This window comes from Zootoca vivipara, chromosome 2 (assembly GCF_965207765.1).
Source record: "Zootoca vivipara chromosome 2, rZooViv2.hap1.1, whole genome shotgun sequence".
Lineage (NCBI taxonomy): Eukaryota > Metazoa > Chordata > Lepidosauria > Squamata > Lacertidae > Zootoca > Zootoca vivipara.
Window position 1 is genome coordinate 81333066 of NC_142584.1, and position 20208 is coordinate 81353273.

General features: G+C 46.8%; 2 protein-coding genes across 2 annotated transcripts in view; both read left to right on the forward strand.

Moving 5' to 3' along the window:
- CELSR3 (cadherin EGF LAG seven-pass G-type receptor 3) overlaps positions 1-9996 on the forward strand; it is an 86692-nt gene extending 76696 nt beyond the window's left edge. The window contains exons 28-36 of the mRNA XM_088662324.1: positions 279-358; positions 797-923; positions 2585-2698; positions 3095-3231; positions 4031-4137; positions 5004-5177; positions 5835-6035; positions 8044-9148; positions 9615-9996. Coding sequence (XP_088518450.1) covers positions 279-358; positions 797-923; positions 2585-2698; positions 3095-3231; positions 4031-4137; positions 5004-5177; positions 5835-6035; positions 8044-9148; positions 9615-9642 — 2073 coding nt within the window. The 3' untranslated portion in view covers positions 9643-9996. The remainder of the gene's footprint in view (positions 1-278; positions 359-796; positions 924-2584; positions 2699-3094; positions 3232-4030; positions 4138-5003; positions 5178-5834; positions 6036-8043; positions 9149-9614) is intronic.
- An 8624-nt stretch (positions 9997-18620) lies between these two features.
- The window catches only part of SLC26A6 (solute carrier family 26 member 6), a 40709-nt gene continuing 39121 nt past the window's right edge, over positions 18621-20208 (forward strand). The window contains exon 1 of the mRNA XM_035106419.3: positions 18621-18704. The gene's annotated coding sequence lies outside the window, so the exon portion shown is untranslated. The remainder of the gene's footprint in view (positions 18705-20208) is intronic.

Genomic DNA, 20208 nt, shown 5'->3' on the forward strand with positions numbered 1-20208 from the left:
CCCCATCCTTGGTGATCTTCTCATCTTTTGCCCTGTCCCATGAATCGGAAGAGGAGTCGGAAGAGGGGAGACAAAGCTTTTCTTTTGCAGAGTCCAATGAAGCCAGCTGTGCAATGCACACCAAATACAACATCCTCAAAGACAGTGTGGGCAATGTTGACAAGCAGGATCATGAAAGTGAGGAAGGGTGGGATATGGACAACAAATATAAAACACAACAGAGCTTTCCCCTTCAGTGCCTGAACATGACTGTTCCTAACTAGCCAGTCTGCTTCCAGATGAATGGGGTGATGTTTCTGCTGGTTGCAAAGATGCTGTGCTCACCAGGCCAGAAGGAAGCCAAGAAGAAATCGGTTCTGTGAGTATTAACTAATCACAATGATCTGCTCAGGCAGAAACATGCTCTATGGTGCCTGAGCATCCCTTTTCCATTCCCCATAAGTGTCCTTCCACTTTTCTGTCACTCTGCCTTGAGATGCTCTCCTTCTAAATGTCATCTGGATTGTCTGCCTCCTCCACAACTGAAATTGCTTGAGGCAGGAGTGGTGAGTTTCGTCAGTACTCAGCTAGTATTGGCCGCTATCACTTGTTTTGTGAGTTAGGGAAACACCCTGCGCCCTCAGTAGTAAAGAGTTGCCCTCTTGGGAGCCTGTTCCCAGAGCATTTTATGGGTGTGGCTGGATTGTGTAGAAATGGGTTTAGTGTCTCTTGTCCTGCAGCTCAACCACAGATTCTAACCTCTGTCACTGTCCTTCTGGGTGGCTCTTTCTCTCCATCTCTCTCTCTCTCTCTCCAGTATGACGCTGCGAAGCTCCTTCGTTCTGCTTCTAGTTATTAGCACTGCTTGGCTCTTTGGCCTCTTGGCTGTCAACAACAGTGTCCTGGCTTTCCACTACCTCTACACTGTCCTCTGCAGCTTTCAGGTAACTCTCTGTGATAGGATAAAGATAGTTAGGAATCAGGAATCAGGATATGGTGGAGCAGACAAAGAGGATAGTGGCTTCTGGTGGGAGCAATCCTGCAGAACATAACTCATTCTCACCAGTTCCCCCAAATGAGCCACATGTGGTTTGGGAGTCATAAGTCTACACCTTCTTCACTGGCAAAACTGGTTGCAAATTTCTCTGGATCAAGTCACATGTGCCAATCTGGTGTGATTGCTCCATTACATTGCATTTGAAGATCTAAATAAATTGCAAACACAACTGGCACATTTGTTGTAAATTGCACGTGCTTTGTAAGTGTCAAGATATCAGCCAGCAAGTGTGTGGTGATTAACATACCAATGCATGATGGCAGCACTCCCAGTCCAGAAGCAAGACCTTTCGTGTTTTAATATGAACCTACCCAATTCACATTTTCCAAAACAATGCATGCTGTTTCCAAATTTTGCCATGGATTTCTCCAATCAAAATAAATGGTACAAAATGCACATAGGGAATTTTCCTTAAAACACATTGCAAACTGAAAATGCGGCAAACTGAATTTAAGACCGGTGTGTGTGTGTGTGTGTGTGTTTGTGTCAAAAACAGAGAATGCAAAATTGACCAGATTTGCACATCAGTTCGAAAGCACGTCAAAATGCAAGTAGATAAATAGGAACCGCTACAGCGGGAAGGTAAACGGCGTTTCCATGTGCTGCTCTGGTTCGCCAGAAGTGGCTTTGTCATGCTGGCCACATGACCTGGAAGCTATACGCCGGCTCCCTCGGCCAATAATGCGAGATGAGCGCGCAACCCCAGAGTCGGTCACGACTGGACCTAATGGTCAGGGGTCCCTTTACCTTTACCTTTATTTTCAAGTACATACAATAAAGGTTTTACAGAAGGCATTTGCATGAAAAAAATTAAATAGGAAGCAAGGAATTAATGAATGAAACATATAGAGAGGGAGAAGAAATGAGTCTACCAACCCCCTAGAATTCACTTGCTAAGATTCTTGCAAAATATTACTTAAAGGTGAATTAAATATTGTGTGACTTTGCAGATATTTTGAGATATCCGGTGGTGGCTGTATGCATATTTCAGTACTTCTGATTTGCTGTAGTCTTGTTAGATCTCTATACTCACACAGCTTCCTGCAGTTTATGTTTAGAGTATCTGATGATTCATATTTGCCTGCTTCTATGTAGAGTTTTCCTATCCTTGAGCTCACATAGAGACCAATTGCTCCCTCTAGTGGAAAGCTAATGTAGTCATTCTGGTAATTAGAATGTTAACACTCAGTATTTATGTAGTAGTGGTTTTGTGCATGTTCCGTAACAAGGAGGAAGAATTTGGATTGGCATATGCCATGCAAGACAGGACAAGTGGATGGTGTGCACCCTGCTTTCCTGGTCCACCTTTCCTGGTCATAAATGGCATTTGCGGCTCAGATTCAGTAAATACGCATAGGCCAGTGGCAGAGGATATGCGCTGCATACAGAAGATTCATCTTCAGCCCCTGGCATCTCCAGGTATAGCTGCCTGAAATCTGGAGAGCTGCTTCTAATCAGAATACCAGTGGCCTGACAAAGCGTAACACCAATTTCTAAGTTTCAGATTAACAGCCCCTCTTCCCTGTCCATCCACTCCTCCCCCAACAGGGCTTGGCAGTACTGATTCTGTTCTGTGTGCTGAACAAGGAGGTACAGGAAGCCTGGAAACTAGCCTGCCTTGGCAAGAAGGGCCAGGGCGAGGAATCCACCAGAAGTGGTCAGGTGGGAGCTGTGTTTGATCTTACTCGTTGGGTTAAGGGAGATGGGAGGATAACTTGCTCCATCCAAAGCCTAGGATACTGTCCTCTTCCGGAGGAGACCTTAACACTTTGATCAAAAGGTGCAGGAGGACTGCCTTGTAGTCACCTGGCCTATCCCAGGCATGCATCCTTGAAGGGGTTCAGGCCTTCTTCCTACTGCCCTCATTACTTCTAAAGGAAATAGTCCTTTTAGTGTATCCGGGGAGGGGGAGCCTTTTTCCAGCCTGATGGTCAAATGCAGAACTGAACCACTCTTGGGCAGGCCAGTTTTGGCAGGTGGGCATGGAAGCGCCTCGGACATCTCCCTAGCTAGAGAGGTTACTCTGTGGTGTGTGTCCCCCCCCCTCTCCCACTCCAGGGTCCCAACGCCTACAACAACACAGCACTCTTTGAGGAGAGCGGCCTCATCCGTATCACCCTGGGAGCCTCCACCATCTCTTCTGTCAGCAGTGTGCGCTCAGCTCGGACCCATTCCAGCCAGCGGGGCTACCTCAGGTAAGCAGCAGCAGGGATGAATGAGTCTCTGTCTTGCCCACCCCCAGCACCACTTGAGAACATGCAGCTATAGGCACTTGCATGCTGAGAAGGGTAGGCTTTCCGCTGGAGACCAAAGCATCCCCTGGGACTTAATTGTGGTTCCTCTGCTTGCGAGGCTAGCTATGAAAGCAAATGGAATGACAATGCAGATCGGAATGGCTCTTTCACCACTCACCACTCACCTCCACTCATGACACCACTCACCTCCACATTTCTCTCTTGATGCAGGACAGAGATTCCCAGAAGAACAGGGCTCTAAATAATCATAATAATCATAATAAAAACCAGCAACAGAGCTCATGAACTATACTTTTACTATGGGCCAGATTCACCTAATTCCTGCATTTCAGGGGGTTGGACTAGATGAGCCTCAGGGTCCCTTCCAACTCTACAGTTCTATGATTCTTAATCAGTTCTGCTAGCAGAAGCCAGTGCAAGGACTCCCACTAGCCCAACGGCGCTTTCCCCAATTTTCCTTCCTACTACACAAGGATTTGCTCTGAAGCATTGAGAGAAGTCCCAGAACAGCACATGGGATGAGGAGAAGGGAGATCGTTCCATCAGGCATGTAGAAATGCTTGCGTTGACAGAACAATCTCCTTAGCACTATGTTGAATTCCACCCTATGATAGGTGTCCATGGACTAGGCCTGTCTAACAAACCTTTTTACCACTGTGCACTTCCCAACATTGATTTCTGACCTCTCACTTGAAAAGACAGGCGACAGTTCTGAGTATTTCTCTCTTACGAGTTTCAGAGAGAACATGATGGCGCATCAAGGCTCTGCTCTGGATAACAACTTGCTCAACCATGCTGGTCCAACAGACCTTGACATAGCAATGTTTCATCGTGACGCAGGGCCAGGTAAGGCCAAATTCCAGGAGGTGTGCTTCTGATGGGGAGGTCTGTGGCTGTGAAAGGTGAAGGGGTGTCTCCAGATCCCAAATCAGAAAGAAATCTTCCAATGCTGTATGCCATCTTGACACTTCTTTATATATGCTGAGCATTGACCTGGCCTGCAACAAGGGCAAGTGACTAAGTGAGCAGACTTTTCTAGGGAAGGGAAGAAGTAGCAAGTTCCCTCCCCTCCAGGGTTTTCCCTAAGCAATCTGAGACTGCGCCTGTGCAAAACTAACTTCTCCTCTGATCTTTTCATGCCTCTTCTGGTTCTGGGAGACCAGGGGGTGGGTTCTTGACACAGCAGGAGGGGGAGACACTTGTGACTCTTCACCAGCCTGACTCATCTCTGCCTCTTAGCTTTCCTCTTCTCCTGCTTCAGCTTCTGCCTCTGATTCTGGACTGCTGTCTGACACAGACTCTCTCAGCTCACACGGCCCTGTTGCCCCTTCAGCTTCCAACACCTCCTCCTCCCAGTCTTCTCCCTCTGACCGCTCATCATTGTCCCACCACCACTCCCTGGGCTCTGAGCCTTCTTCCCTTCAGGGTTCTTCAGCGGGTTCTTCCCACAATTCCTCTGCATCCAACCAGTCCCTGACAGTGGCCCCAAAACGTTTGGGAACCACCGTTCTAATGTTTTGTCCTTTAGAGGCTGTGAACCAGTGACATGGTATGTGCTGCTAGACCGACCCATTCTTCCAGTTTGGCAGAGTTCATAACTTCAGCTTGCTCAGGAGAGGGCAGTTTATGTACTGGAAAGCTATTAGCCATCACTTGAAAAGCTGTTCCCTCAACCCCACCTTCTTTACAATATGTTACATATCTCCCCTCAGATCAAGACTCAGACTCGGACAGCGATCTCTCGCTTGATGAGGAGCGCAGCCTCTCAATTCCATCGTCAGAGAGCGAGGAAAATGTGCATCTCCGCGGCAGGTTCCAGCGCCAGTTCAAAAGGGCAGCACACAGCGAGAGGCTCCTCACCAACCCTTCCAACACCACACCCAAAGGCAAGTGCTGCTGGGCAGAGAAATGCCTTGACTCTCAGGCCAAGCTGGGCAACAAGCTCTGAGCTATGCACTATGCTAACATGTCAGGGCCCATTACAAAACATGGAACGCACATCTTAAGACAGGGGTGTAGATCTTGTGGTTCGGGCTCCATTTCCCATAATCCACAGCCCACATGGCCCAGTAGTCAAGGATTTGCCTGTGGGTAGCTTTTCTTAAGATTAAGGAGCCTGCATTTCACTGCAAAGAAGAAAAATAATTGTGCATGTGAATTAAACTAAAAACTTAATTGCTCTCTTAGTCTTCTTGCAATAATCTCTTCCAGCTCATGCAGGCACTCTGAGATCTCTGCAAACATCCCAGGGGGGGGGCATTACCTGAGTCTGTATATTACCTTCAGTACAGGTGTGGTCCAGGCATTTGTTATTTCTCTGCCCCCAGAGTTGAGCAGCATGCAGTAGGTGATACGCGGGGGGGGGGGGGGAGTTGGCAATGTGCCACATCGCTAGTAGTTTTTCACCATCCACTGCAAAGGATGAAAAACTTAACCAATTCTTCCTCGCAGCACGTAATCAAATACCCTGGCGAATTCTCACATTAGTCTGCTGAGATGCACTTTGTCCACCTGGTAATATACCAGCCATGTCCTCCCTCTAGATGTAGATGGCAATGACCTGATGTCCTATTGGCCAGCGCTGGGTGAATGTGAAGTTCACCCCTGCTCCCTCCAGAAATGGGGCTCTGAGCGGAAACTTGGATTCGATGCCAGCAAGGACGCTGCCAACAACAACCAGCCGGACTTGGCCTTGACCAGTGGTGATGAGAATTCCCTCACTCAGACGCAGAGGCAGCGGAAAGGTAAGAGAAACTGAACTGTGGCCAGTGCTTTGTAGTGGCAAGTGCGACGAACCCCCTCGCTGACGCTGCCAATAGATTATGAGACGAAAGGGTACCGGGGTAAAGCAATCCCCACTCAATTCCTTACGCCTTAAAATAAACCCCTCAATTCTGGGCTTCTCAGTAAAGAGAGACTAATTCCAGCTTTCGTGGCCTGATCTCACGAACACTCAGGGCTATTTTGAATGAACAACCTCTTGCCTACAGAACAGGGACTCCCTCAACTCAGATCCCCACTGTATCAGTCTGCCATATCACCCTGGCAAACTTGTGGCACTCTAGGTTTTCACCATACTGCCCTTCCTGTGTGACTCTAGGACGCAAACTATCCCCTTTTCCTTAGGTAAGTTTTGCCCTTTTCTGAGTCTACACCTCTGTGAGTTTTAATACACTGCTGGAATAACCAAGACGATACTCTTTGGCACAAAAAGAAGATGAATTTTATTTACTTGAGAACATAGGTTTTTCTTTTCTTAACGATGCATAAATTTACAAGCTTAGTTACAGTTATACATTAACTCTGTCAGACTTTAACTTCAAGTTATCCTAAGCCTAACCTAAACCACCACTATCCTGGCCCCACACCCTTCTTCTTTCCTCTTCGTCACCACACTCCACACTCCACCCTCTTCCAACTGCCAAAAGAGTTATTCCCTCCTTTTTAAACCCTCCCGCCTCCTAAAGATGCGCTGTCAGTTAAATTGGAGGTGGATTAACTCTTTCTAATCCGGGGTGTAATAAATCTTCCATCCTGGGGCTAATCTGTTACAGCAAGCAGGGCCAATGTGGGAGGGCCATGTGGCCCAGGCCTCAAGCTCAAAGGGGGCTTCCCATTCAGGTGCTTGTTGGGTTTTTTTCACTTTTAATAAGCATCACAGCTGCTTTTATGAGTAGTGGATCAAATTGTGTCACACTCACTCAGCTTAGAGCTGTTATTATGAATTTCCCCACCCCCCCACCCCCCAGTGATTGTTTCATTGTCTTTTATTATTATGCTATGTCAATTATGTTTTTAATGTTGTACACTGCCCTGGGATCTTTGAATAAAGGGTGGTATATAAATTGAATTAATCATCATCTGTAAAAATCCACAAAAGCGGGACTTCCCTCAGTAATTAGTGCATTTGCACAGAAATAGGCTAGAAAAGAATTTGTTAAGGCTATTCAGATTATGTCTCACTCCTTTTTCTTTTATTTCTTTTGTCTGGGGGGTTGTGGGGAGAGCACCTTGTTTTGTTTTCATGCGTCATAATTTTATTGCCGCTGCCTTTATTACGGCCAGGGGTCTCAGAAGCTGGAAGTGACCCAGGCTTACATGGCCTCTAAGATGGCCTGGTAGCAAATCCCTACTCATCCATGATGCTTGCTGGGTAGCTTTGGGTCCAGGGAAGGTCAGGGGCATAGTGCAGTGTTAGAACACATGCTTTGAATGAGAAAGATTTCTGGCATCTCCAGAAATGGCTGGGGGAAACTCCTGTCTCAAACAGGGAGGGCTACTACCGGTCAGTATAGGAGAGGATCTTGAGATAAATGGCATATGCCAAAAATACAGAAAAGGCGCCTCCATGGGACAGGGATTCCCAGAGTGCAGGTTCTGCCATAATGAAGGATAGAATCCTCCCAACATTGTGTAGCACTTGTAAAATGCTAGTTCCGCAGACTGAAGCAGTTGAGTGGACATACAAAGGATAAAGTGATTCTTCAAGTAAGCAGAAACAGCAGGAAGAGGCCATAAAGAGAGACACGTGAGGAGGGATATTGACAGAAAATAGTAAATGTAGGATAAGAAGCTGATTGGGACAGGAAGCTTTCTCCTATCAATAGAAATGCAAAGGTGACCTGCTATTGGGAAATAGGACAAAGTAAGAGGACTATAGCTAGGATGGGCATTTCCAATGGAAAGCTCTCGGAGAGAGCCCTGGGAGAGAGGCTCATCCTTCTCACCTTCTGCTTTGCTTACATTGTGTAGGTATCCTGAAGAATCGGCTCCAGTACCCTCCGACTTTGCAAGGCCTGCCCTCCATGGGCAGGATGGCCAATGACCTTACCTGGTACAAAACCTCCACCTTGGGCCACCGGGCCGTCCCCGCCGCTTCTTACGGCAGGATCTATTCAGGGGCAGGCAGCCTCTCTCAGCCCGCGAGCCGCTACTCTTCCCGGGAGCAGCTGGACATGCTGATGAGGAGGCAGATGTCCAGAGAACAGCTGAGCCGCAATACCTCCGGCGAGTGCCTCGAAGCGGTTGCCAGCAGGCACGGCTCTCGAGAGCGTTTGGACACCATCCTGAACAGGCCTGGGTCAAGGGAGCACCTAGACACGATCCTCAGCTGCCACGGGTCCAGAGAGCACCTCGCAAGCATACCCAGCAGGCATGGGTCTCAAGAAAATGTAGCAGAAGCAGCTTCTGGACACGATCCAAGAGATCATGGGAACACCCTACCCAGGAGGCAGGGATCTAGAGACCATCTAGATACTTTGCCCTGTAGATTTGGGTCACGAGAACCGCTAGACTGTGGGGGGCCAGTCAGGGAGTTCTCTAGGGAGTGGCTAAACACTATGCCAAACAGGCAAGCCTCGAGAGATCGAACGGACCCTTCTCGAGAACAGCTGGATCTGCTTTCCAGGAAGCAGCCTCTGAGGGAGCAGCTGGCAACAGCTAGGCAGACGTCGAGAGAGCAGCTGGACTTTTTATCCAGGAGGTCTAATTCCAGAGAGCATCTGGACATAGTGCCTGGCAGGCAGGCTTCTCGGGAAAATCTGGAGCCTCTTTCCAGACAGCAGCCTTCCAGGGAAAACCTTGAACTCCTCTCCAGGAGGCTCCCTTCTAGAGAAAATCTAGAAGCCATCCCCAGCCGTCACCCCTCCACAGAGCAATTAGATATCCTTTCTTCCATCCTAGCATCTTTTAACTCCTCTGTCCTGTCCTCTGTGCAATCATCCAGCACTCCCTCAGGCCCACAGACCACACCCACGCCTTCCGTGGCCCAGACATCCTCGACACCCTCCATGCTGTGCCCTTCACCACCTCGCTCTGCAACATCCCACAGTATTTCCGAGCTCTCGCCAGACTCAGAGTAAGTGGCTTCCCTTCTGAGAGGGCATTTTCCCCCCCCTCCTTGGTCCAATTCATGTTGCCTGTGACCTATCCCGTAAGGTGGGTGAATTTAGAAATGTGGATCTCCTTAATGAAGAGACAACAGCTGAACGAGAGAAAATCTTGATTCAGGGGTGGAGAAGGTATTCGCATGTCAGGGAGGGTTGTGATTTTCTTGTCCTGAACTAGGTGCTTGGGATTCACCACCACTCAGGGTGGTCTAAAAGCCCCATCAATTGCAGGAACTGAGCTGAAAATTCTCGCTGGAGAACTTTTGGCTGGAAAATTGTGCAGAATTGCTGGCCTAATCTGGGGAGGGGGGGGGACATTTCCTCAAACTCATATACGCAGTTCATTCTGAACAGAGATGTTCTGTTTTTAGGCAACTTAAGAAAGGAATGTCCATCTTAATTATATCTTTCATTTCTTCCCATCCCCCTGCAAAGAATAACAAGAAGTGAAGGTCATTCCTGAGGGGTCCAGCTGCTGTGAGAACAAAGGAAGAAGCAGGAATGGTTGCTGGGGCCAAGCACTTCCAGCAGAGGATTGGGAACCCCTCAGGGCACCTACCACCGAAGGACTGAGGCTGACTGGGGGCCCAGATCAACCACGTGGAGAACTCGTGGGCCGAGAGTCAGGCAAGACCTGGCTGTGGAAGGAAGGTGTCTTTGAAGGGGGGGGTACCTCTGTGCCACACTGGCCACTCTCCCTGTTCCGAGGGAATGAGGTGGGGAAGTTAACACACCATGAGCAAATCATATAAACAAAAACAAACAACAACCCAGACCAATTGAAATCTTCCTTTCTGATACATTTCTATACTCTGTGCAACCGTGAAAGGGTGGGAGGGTCCGGGAAGGGGGTTTTTTATACATTTTTGTAACTTTGTAATCAGAGAGAAGAGAAATTTCTATGGTTATTTTTACGGTCCTGCTGTTTCCGTTGCCGTGATGCTGATCTCATTTGTCTTTGGCAGTGATAACGTCCAAACTGTGGCATGATGCTATGCAGGCTTCTTCTCCGAGTGAGGGCTCCTCAGAGGGCCTTGCAGGGTAGGGAAAATGGAGCGACAGATCATTGGAAGGCCCTCTTCAGACTGCCCTTTAGGCAGGCCCCTGCCTGACATCCTCACGGTGGCAGCTCTAAGTGGCAGCCATCTTGCTGGGGAAGGGGCAGGCCCAAACACACCCACCACTGGCCCAAGCCGTCAGTCCCGTGATTAGACCCTTGAATTCGCCAAAAAAATCCCCACATTTCCTTAGCCAGGAGCTTTCATGGAGCTCTTGTGAATGCTTCCCCATGTGGGAACAGCTTTTCTGTTTCAATTTAGAGGCCTCGCATATATTTCATATTCTCTTCTATACACGGCCTCCGTCCTCTTCTCAGACATTTTTGCAGCCAGAGTGAGTATTGGGAACCATCCATCCTGTGGGGCTGACAGTGAAGAGATGGAAGAATCTGAGCTCCCTGAAGTGCATCTTCCTAAACTTAGCTTTGATCTGGCCGTGGAGCACATGAGAGACTTGCGTTTCTCTTCCTCTTTCTCATTCATTTTCTTCCTTCCTGACACGGGCATTAACCACGGTGCTTCACTGTCAGCCTGCACTTCACCTACCAATTTCCTATTCCTTGGGGCCTGAGTGCGAGTGTCACGGTATACAGTGTTTAGGACACAACTTCGAAAACAGGGTGGCTTGTTTCCCCCCCATTTTAAACTGATGTAAGAGTGGGGCTCTTACATTTAGCAGCAGCAGGAATTTAGCAGGTCAGGATCTACCCCTGACTACAGCCACCTGCTGAATTTTTTTTGACATCACACAGCATTGAAAAATTCAGAATGATATGTTTAAAAAACAAAAGTTCAGAAGCCCTACCTTGGGTGTGTGTGGGCGGGGATTGGGCAACCCTCACCAAAAGCTGAAAGAGAGATTGGAGAATTCTCCAAAGCATCCCATTTTCAAAAGAAATCCTTTGTGGAAAACTTATTTCCTTCCACCAAACCTCTGCATGTTCGCTCTCATCAAATGAAAAAGAAAGCATTCTAAGGATTCCAGACATTCCATTAATGTGATGCTGATCTCATTCATCTTGGTAGTGATTGGTGCCCTAAACTGTGGCAGGATGCTTTTCCACGTTATTTTCAAAACCTTGTTTTTAAAGGGTCCTTCAATGGTTTCCCCACCCGTGGAATAGCATTATTTTATGTTTGTGGTATGCTATACCACTGATGTAATCCACATGTGGTGAGGTTCTTGATTACTCAGGAAGTATCTATGTCAATCTGAGGGTTATCCCATAGTGCCAGCCTTCCCCAAACAGCCACCATGGTCGCCAATGGTCAGGGACGATGGGAACCCAAAGCATCTGGAGGGTACCAGGTTGGAGAAGGGTACCAGAGTGGCACCCCAAACTAACACAGAAGTGGCACCTGACTTGCTTCCACCATCTCTCCATACCTTTCATGCTGCTGCTCAGGTCTGCCACTGACTCCTGGCATTCATAAGCAAGTGCTAATCTTCCAGGAGTTCTCTCTGTAATTCTGCAGTTTGGATACTGATACGGATCTAGAAAACCTATGAATATGAGCTGTAGACCACAACCGAATTAAACAAGGGAGGAAATCATTCATTCATCGTTTTCATTTAGCAGTTCATGTCCTGGTGTGCATATATACAAAACAACACAAATATGTTCTCTAGGTAGAAACTAGTGAAATCCAGTTGTGATTTATGGTGCAATCCTATATATGTTACGGCGCAATCCTATACATGTTATGGTGCAATCCTATTGTTTGCATGGAAATGTCCCACTATTTTTTATGGAGTTTACTCTCTAGTGAGTAAGTATGCATAAGGACTGTAGCCCTAAGTCTCATTACAGTAGTACCAAAGCGTTTTAACTGTACACTTTCGCCTCACTTATTCCAAAATTAGTCAATAGCTTTGACTTGCTCATTTTTTCACAGTACAGTACATGTACAGTACATTTCTTACTCCCTGGACTGTAAGTATTTCTCTCTTGTCTTGAAATGAACTAAACATTTACATCATCTTATGTACATGGACACACACACACACACACACACACACACACACACACACACACACACACATCTCTCCAGCTCTAAACCAAATGCATTTCCAGGTGCTTTTGTTTTTAACAAATTATAGTTCTCAATGGCCTTAAAAGATTCAGAAAAGTTGCATTGCTGTCAAAAGCCATCCTTTCTATCCAGGCATTAGAAGAAACGACCCTCATCACTGCACTTGTGCTTATTTAAATTGAAATAGAAATGCAAAATGCACACATACGCACATAAAGCAACAACCTGTAATTCTAATTTGCTTTTCACACTTTCTTCCACTCTTCCTTTGGGTGCCCATATACAGTACTCATTTCTTCTTTGTCCCCAATTTACTCAACTCTCAAGGGCACCCAGTTAATTTTGGGGCCTCGGTGAACAACTGTTTGTTTTCTTTTTAACCACCCTTTTTTTTAAGCAATAGTGGGGTACCACTAGTGATGTTTAATTCCGCTTAGGACTGTGCGCCTCTCCAGATTACCTTTCCATTGTGCATTTGTGATTATTTTTCTGTGATGGTCCAAGGTGGGTGGCAGCTGGCTTGCGGCCGCCCCTTCCACTCGCTCAGGCCAGACGCCTTTTGATTGGTCTAACTGTGACTAAGAAAAAGGAATGGGGTTTTTCTTTTTTTAATGATTCTCAAATACATTCCACAGTCTGTTACCCTGGGAGGGAAAGGGCTCCTGTTAAGCTTTCTGACCTTTCCCACTGGTTGCCTGAGCAAAGGTGGGATTGCTCCAGCTTTTGGTCAGAGCTGCCTTTATCCTCCCATGTAGAAATGGAGGAAACCATTATGTGCCAAGCCCAGAGGCAGGTGGCAATCTACCTCTGATGCCATGCAGAGGGCACAGTTATCACTGACCCTTGCAAAGGCAGAAGATGGGGGATTGGGCCCAGAAAAAAAAATTAAGCAGAACTTACTTGTTTATAAGAATCAAGCTAGGAGGAAACAAGGCTGAGAAGCAAGCAAAGACCCAGGCATGCTTTTGTGCAAATATGTAAAAGAAATGAAATGCAACTTCTTTCTCATGTAAAAGTGCAGATCATTCCAGACGTGCTGAATGCAAAAGTCCTTTGTGTACTCATCATCCCTGAATGTGACCTGTTGGGCTCCATTAAAGAGCTTGTTTACACTGGGTTTTTTCCAGTCTGTGTATGTATATATAGCCAAACCAGGATCCAGATTTTCTCTTTGTTCCATTGATCTCAAGAAAGATTGTCTCCTACTTTTTTGGATGCTGTTTGTACTTTCTACCCTCTTTATAATTCAATTGATGTCTGCAATGTTTATTGATCATCAGAAAAAGAGAAAGCTAATTGGTGGGTTGGTGGAATACTGGAGTTTCTGTTTCCATTTTAAACTGATGTATATTGGAACCAGACTTTTTTCTCTCTTCGGGAAGGGCTTGATTGGGTAAGTGGCTATGTTTTCTTGTGAGTTTGATTCAATCTAGAAGAGGCCATGCCATCAAAAGAAAGCCCTCCTCTCTCTCTCTCTCTCTCTCTCTCTCTCTCTCTCTCTCTCTCTCTCTCTCTCTCTCTCTCTCTCTCTCACACACACACACACACACACACACAACTGCATCAGTACAGATCTTTCTTAGAAGGAGGCTTCCATTTTCAGAACCTCCACGTATACTTCCCAGCATCTTGAACATGGTTTTGTCTTGGAGGGGTGCAAGAGGCCATCAAACCCAGCAAAGCTGTGTGCAGATTGTCCTGGTCTACCTGGGCACTCCTTTAACAACACCGACCCTGTTTGTTAGTTTGAGGAAGAAAGCAGATGGGTCATGTTCAGAGGCGCTACTTCTGCCCGAGAGGTTTGCATGCCTCTTTGGGGGCAAGGAAAGGATCCACCGAACTCATCCAACGCTTAGCAGAGATGTGTGCCAAAAAGAATGACACTGAGCTATAGGCAAAAGTGTCAGCCTCTCTCATGCCTTCCTAGTGTTTGCTGTGTTGCTGCTGACAGCTGGCACTCTTATCACTGCCTTGAAGAGCTCCGAATGTTCCTGGAAGGAGGCATTCCCCATCCCCATCTCTTTCCTGGGAGATGTAGTTGCCGTGCAAATCTGCAGAGCGGTTCTTTGATTGTACATGTGGTGGCCTAGGCTCTGGAGAGCATTTGTTTTGGTTGGTTAATTCTATTTTTTGTCTTTCCCTCCCCCTCTCCAGTTTGTTGGCAAGGGGCAGAGAGAGGTCTGTGGACGTCCTCCCCAGCCATGTAAAATTGTACCATGAAAGCAACAGATTTGGAAATAAAAGATAAAACACAGTGTGGCTCCCTCGTTTTGTGCCTGTCTGCTTCTTACTTCTTTTAAATTTTTCATTCATGGAAAAAAAAGTATGGCAGAAATGCTTATATGATGAGGAACCATGCTGCAGTTCATGAAGGTTCATGATGAGGATAAGGAAATTAAAAGACTGGTCCTCTCCACTGGCTAAATTGATACCCCACTGAACAAGGTTAGGGGGCCTATGTCCCTCCAGATGTCGTTGGACTCCAGCACCCATCAGTCCCCGCTAGCATGATCAATGGTCCACGGTGATGAGAGTTGTAGTCGAGCAACACCAGAAGGGCTCCTAGTTAACCACCCTGCAGCCGTAACAGTAGGCAAGGTCCAACTGGCAGTTCAGCTGCTATAGTACGCTGGCTTTGGGCTGCCATTTGTCTACACAGGATTTGCACCTTCCTGATTGTGAAGAGGACTGAAAATTTGCTTTGAAGCAACAGAACTCATTGGCGGGTAAGAAGCAAGAACCGACTACAAGAAAGAGAGCAAAGATAACTAGGCAGGCACAGGAGAGTGAAAGCATAAGTGTTACGACTGAAAGGTCTCTGGGTCCTTTTCTGCAAGGACCTCGTTTATAGCTTAATTGAGGGGTTGTGTCTCTCTTGCTTAAGTGGCAATTCAGCCTTGAACAAGCAGATAAGGAAAGGAGTGGTTTGATGGGAATCCAATAGCCAGTAACTGGATAGGAGGAGGGGAATAACAAAGCCTAAAGTCTGCCTTGCTCTTGGTGCTAGCCATATTGTTATAGATATAAGATCCATCTGGTCCAGCGATCAGTTCTCACCGTGGCCAGCCAGGTGCCCAAGGGGAGCCCATAAGCAGGATCTGGGCACAAGAGCACTCTGCCCTACTGCACTTTCCAGCAACTGCTATTCAGAAGCGTGCCACCTCTCACTGAGGAGGTAGAACATATCCATCAGGGTTAGTTGTCCCAGATCATCTTATCCTATGTGAATCTGACTCATCCTCTTGTGAAGCCATCCATGCTGCTGGTGGACCCCCCACCCCCCACCCCCACTGTCTTTGTGGGACAACATTCCATAATTGAGCTAGGTCCTGTGCTCTTTTAGATGTCCAAAAATGAACAGTCTTATTTACTAATTTTACAGAATTTATACACTGCTTGATTGTACAAAAACAACCTCAAAGTGGTAAAGAAAGAGAATAATAGGGAATATATGACATTTACCATTTTTGCCCCGGTGTGTACAGTACAGTGATACCCTGGAAGCGAACACCTTGGCTCCCAAACAAATTGGCTCCCAAACGATCAAAACCCGTGTTCCGGTTTTTGAATGATTTTCAGAAGCTGAACGTCTGGTGTGGCCGTGCTTTGGTTTTTGAATGGTTCTGGGAGTCAAATGGACTCCTGGAACGCATTCTGTTCAAGAACCAAGGTACGACTGTACTTATATTTGCCATTTTTGGTTTCTCCATGCCATGCAAATCTTTATAAACCTTATCATGTTGCTGCTTTCTCACTTTTTTTTCTGAACTAAGAAATCCCAAATCCTTCAGCCTTTCTTCACGGGGGGGGGGGGGAGTCACTTCATCCCCTTGACCATTTCAGTTGCCCTTTTCTGAACTCTACCAGGGCCCCACTCAGCAAAATGAGTTGGAGTCTGCCCCCAACCGCCATTCTCTGCCCTGTCCCCTTCCAAATGCAGCAACCACATTTTGTGGTTGGTGAAGTGATACGGTATACATATACATGCTGCCATCATTCTAAAGATGACCCCACTCCCATAAGACCACTAAGTCCACAATCTGAAATTTCCTAACAGCATTGCCGCATGGCTTGCTGGAAAGTCCTGTGATTGTTCTCATTGGTTTGACAGCATCACATTTGGGTCTTGAATCTGCAAGCCAAGCTTCATTGTTGTCATTTAATTCATTTCCCCCGTAATCATCTAAAAATAGTAAGGTGGCACATACTGGTCATGATTCAAAGGAAATAAAAATAAAATAGAAAAATTCATTCCAGTAGCACTTTAGAGACCAACTACCGTAAGTTTGTCATTGGTATGAGCTTTCATGTGCATGCACACTTCTCAAAAGTTCATACCAATGACAAACTTATTTGGTCTCTAATGTGCTCCTGGAATGAATTTTTCTATTTTATTTTTATTTTGTTTTGACGGCAGACCAACACGGCTACCTACCTGTAACTATTATTCAAAGGGTTAACAAGACACAAAAACAAAACCCTCTGCAGTCCAACATCTGATCTTGTTATCAAGATCATGGAGTACAGGATGTATTTGCCATCTGCGATCTATAATTCCATAACAAGATAAGGAAGCTGATTGGGACATTCTATTTGTGCAATTGATAATAGTGTTGGCCACGATTTCACAGAAAGAGCACACCATGTTTCCCAGGGTTTGGTAAATGCCAGCACTTGCCAATGGATGCTGAGTCTAGAACACATCTGCCAAGAGAATTTGCACTTCCAATGCAAGTCTCCTCAGATCCATGTCAGCCAGACAACAGCACTCAAAGAGGACAAGGAACAGAGTCTGTGAAGGGTGTGCACCTGTCTCCAGGTGGTGCAAGATTCAAGGGGTTCCAGATGCTTTTCTCTTTGGGTTTGCATTTCCTTTTGAAATGAGGCACAGTGGAGATGGTGCTGTCTTTATGATATATGGTTTATTTACACATATATGCAACCTGAGTCTACGATGGAGGAGTTCACAGTGTTAACATCCCAAAAAGATCCTGCTTCTCTCATAGCTGCAGCCTCGGATTCAAACAGATATCGAGCATCACTCTCTAACCTCTGCTTCCTGCTTTTCCCATAGCTTCTTAACATCACACAAAGCTTTGCCCTAAAAACTCAGGCTTTGTCTTTCTAACCATCTAAGAGCTGGAGGAAGGGCCCCACCTATTTGTCACCTGGCACAGAGCCCCTTTCCCTCTTCTGTTTTAATGGCCCTGGCAATTCATAAGGAAGCTAGCCTGACGTTTGTTTGTTTGTTAAATTTGTATCCCGCCCTTCATTCAAAAATCTCAGGGCGGTTCACAACATAAAAATACAAGATGAAAAACACAAAATACATAATAAAAGCAAGAGCAAAAGCAAAACAAACCATGGTTAGCCACTGTGAGAGCAGAGTGATGGAAAGATGAGCCTTTGGCTCCGAGTGTATTATATGTAAATAAACGTAGATTAGCCAAAATGCTGAGTTGCTGAGGTCTGTTACGCAACCTGCGAAGACTCTGCAGATCCCTAAGTGTGCTGATGTCTCCAAGGCATCAGTCGCTGTGATGTCCGGGCTGGAGAAAGCTTTTGAAGCTCCTGAACGATCGACCAGGCGGGAGAGAACAGACCAGTCGGGCATGTCTTTACCAAGGTCCTACTCGTGTGTAGGATGCTCCTGTAACAGATTTATTGGAGGACATGTGCTTTAAACATATGATGTGTATGCAGCCTATCTCAGCCCTGATTTTGATGGCATCTCTCTGTATTGAGAGACAATGGAGTGCACCTTCAGGGGTGAAGTCAAACAGCTGTGTTAGCAGCACCAAAGTGACCTCCCTGAGGCACAGCCCTGGGCAGTGTGTATGGAGGTTCTGGGCAGTCCAGATGACAAGAGTCCCCTCTTGACCTCACTGCTGTGGTCCAAAGGAAAGCAGAGCAATACATTTGGCACCAGCTTGGCTGCAGGAGTTGCCCAAAAGAGGCATACAAGGCACCATACAACTGACTTAGCAACTTCATTCTGGATTTGTGCAGGGTTTACTCCTGAGCTTTTTCTTCTCCCAAAGATATCCCACAAGGCAATGGATGTTTAGGATCAGAGTTTTCCTTCTAGATGGGCTACGTTCCCAGGTTGATGAGCCCCATCTGCCCCTCAATTCCTTCTACAGCATGTGCGTGTGTCCATTATATCTAGAATTTCTTCTTGGATCAATGAGTCCATCAGCTTGCTCACCCCATGGCTCAGATCCAGGAAGCCCAAGAGCAGCGCTTATGGCGAACGGAAACCCAATGACCCAAGACGTAGTGCAGTCAACTTAACTGCAAGGGAGCCAAGGAGGGAGTGGTGTCTCAAAGATCACTGTCAGGTATTAATAGTGAGCAAAGGGGAGCACACAGTTAGAGAGCCGTCCGGCCACAGCACTCATTGCCAATCCTGCTGCCTTTTATCACACATCAGGTAAGAGGGTGATTCTTGGGATTCCCTTTCTAGCATTCTCCAGGGTAGGGGAGGAGGAGCTATTGGTACAGACAGAATAGGGGGAGGGAGGGAGAGAGAGAGAGAGAGAGAGAGAGAGAGAGAGAGAGAGAGAGAGAGAGAGAGAGAGAGAGAGAGAGAGATTATCTGCCATCTGAATTCCACAGCTGTCCTCCTCACCAATCATACACCTAAAATGCAAATTGTGAATATAACTAGTGTGGAAATTTGAAAACCTAGCTTTGGCTGCATAAACGGTATCTTTAAAGCAGTGTTTCTCAACCAGTGTGCCTCCAGATGTTTTGGGACTACAACTCCCATCATCCCTAGCTAGCAAGACCAGTGGTCAGGAATGATGGGAGTTGTAGTCCCAAAACATCTGGAGGCACACTGGTTGAGAAACACTGCTTTAAAGTATATTCAGAGCACATTTCCCCCCTCAAAGTATTCTGGACACTGTAGTTTACTGGTCACTGTAGTTTCCAATTCCAAGCAACCCTGATCAAACTACAGTGCCCAAAATTATCTGAAGAAGGTGGAAAATGTGCTTCAAATGTGCTTTATAGGTGCAGTGTTTACATAGCCTTATAGAGGTACACTCAACAGGAAACTGGGACTGGCTGAAGCCGAACACTTGGTGTAAAATCCAGTGAGCATGTTCAGTCCTGCTCACTGATCTGTTGGGGAGGGTTTGGCCCCTTAGTTCTTCCTCTCCCATCCTACTTCTATATTTGGGGTGTGTGTGTAATTCTTGGGTGTAACCTTTGACGCCTCCCTTTCCATGGAGGCGCAGGTTGCATCCACAGCAAAGGTGGCATTTTTCCATCTCCGCCGCATCAAGCAGCTGGTCCCTTACCTCTCTCGCCCCGATCTGGCCACAGTGATCCATGCGACGATCACCTCCAGGCTTGACTATTGTAACTCGCTCTACGCAGGGTTGCCCTTAAAGCTGACCCAGAAACTCCAGCGGGTGCAGAATGCCGCGGCGAGGCTCCTTACAGGGTCCCGGCCGTGGGATCACATTCATCCAGTGCTTTACCAGCTGCACTGGCTCCCGGTGGAGTACAGGATCAGGTTTAAGGTGCTGGTTTTGACCTTTAAAGCCCTATGCGACTTGGGACCCTCGTACCTACGGGACCGCCTCTCCTGGTATGCCCCGCGGAGGACCTTAAGGTCCACAAACAATAATATTCTGGAGATCCCGAGTCATAAGATGGCTAGATTGGCCTCTACTAGAGCCAGGGCCTTTTCAGTACTGGCCCCAACCTGGTGGAACGCTCTTTCCCAGGAGACCAGGGCCCTGCGGGATTTGTCATCTTTCCGCAGGGCCTGCAAGACAGAGCTGTTCCGCCTGGCCTTTGGGTTAGACTCAGCCTGACCCCTGTGTTTTTCTCCCTCATGGCTTGGATTTATGGCCTACTTGAAATGAGGCTGCACTTTAAATTTTAATACTGTATTTTAATCTGTATTTTAACTAATTTTTTTT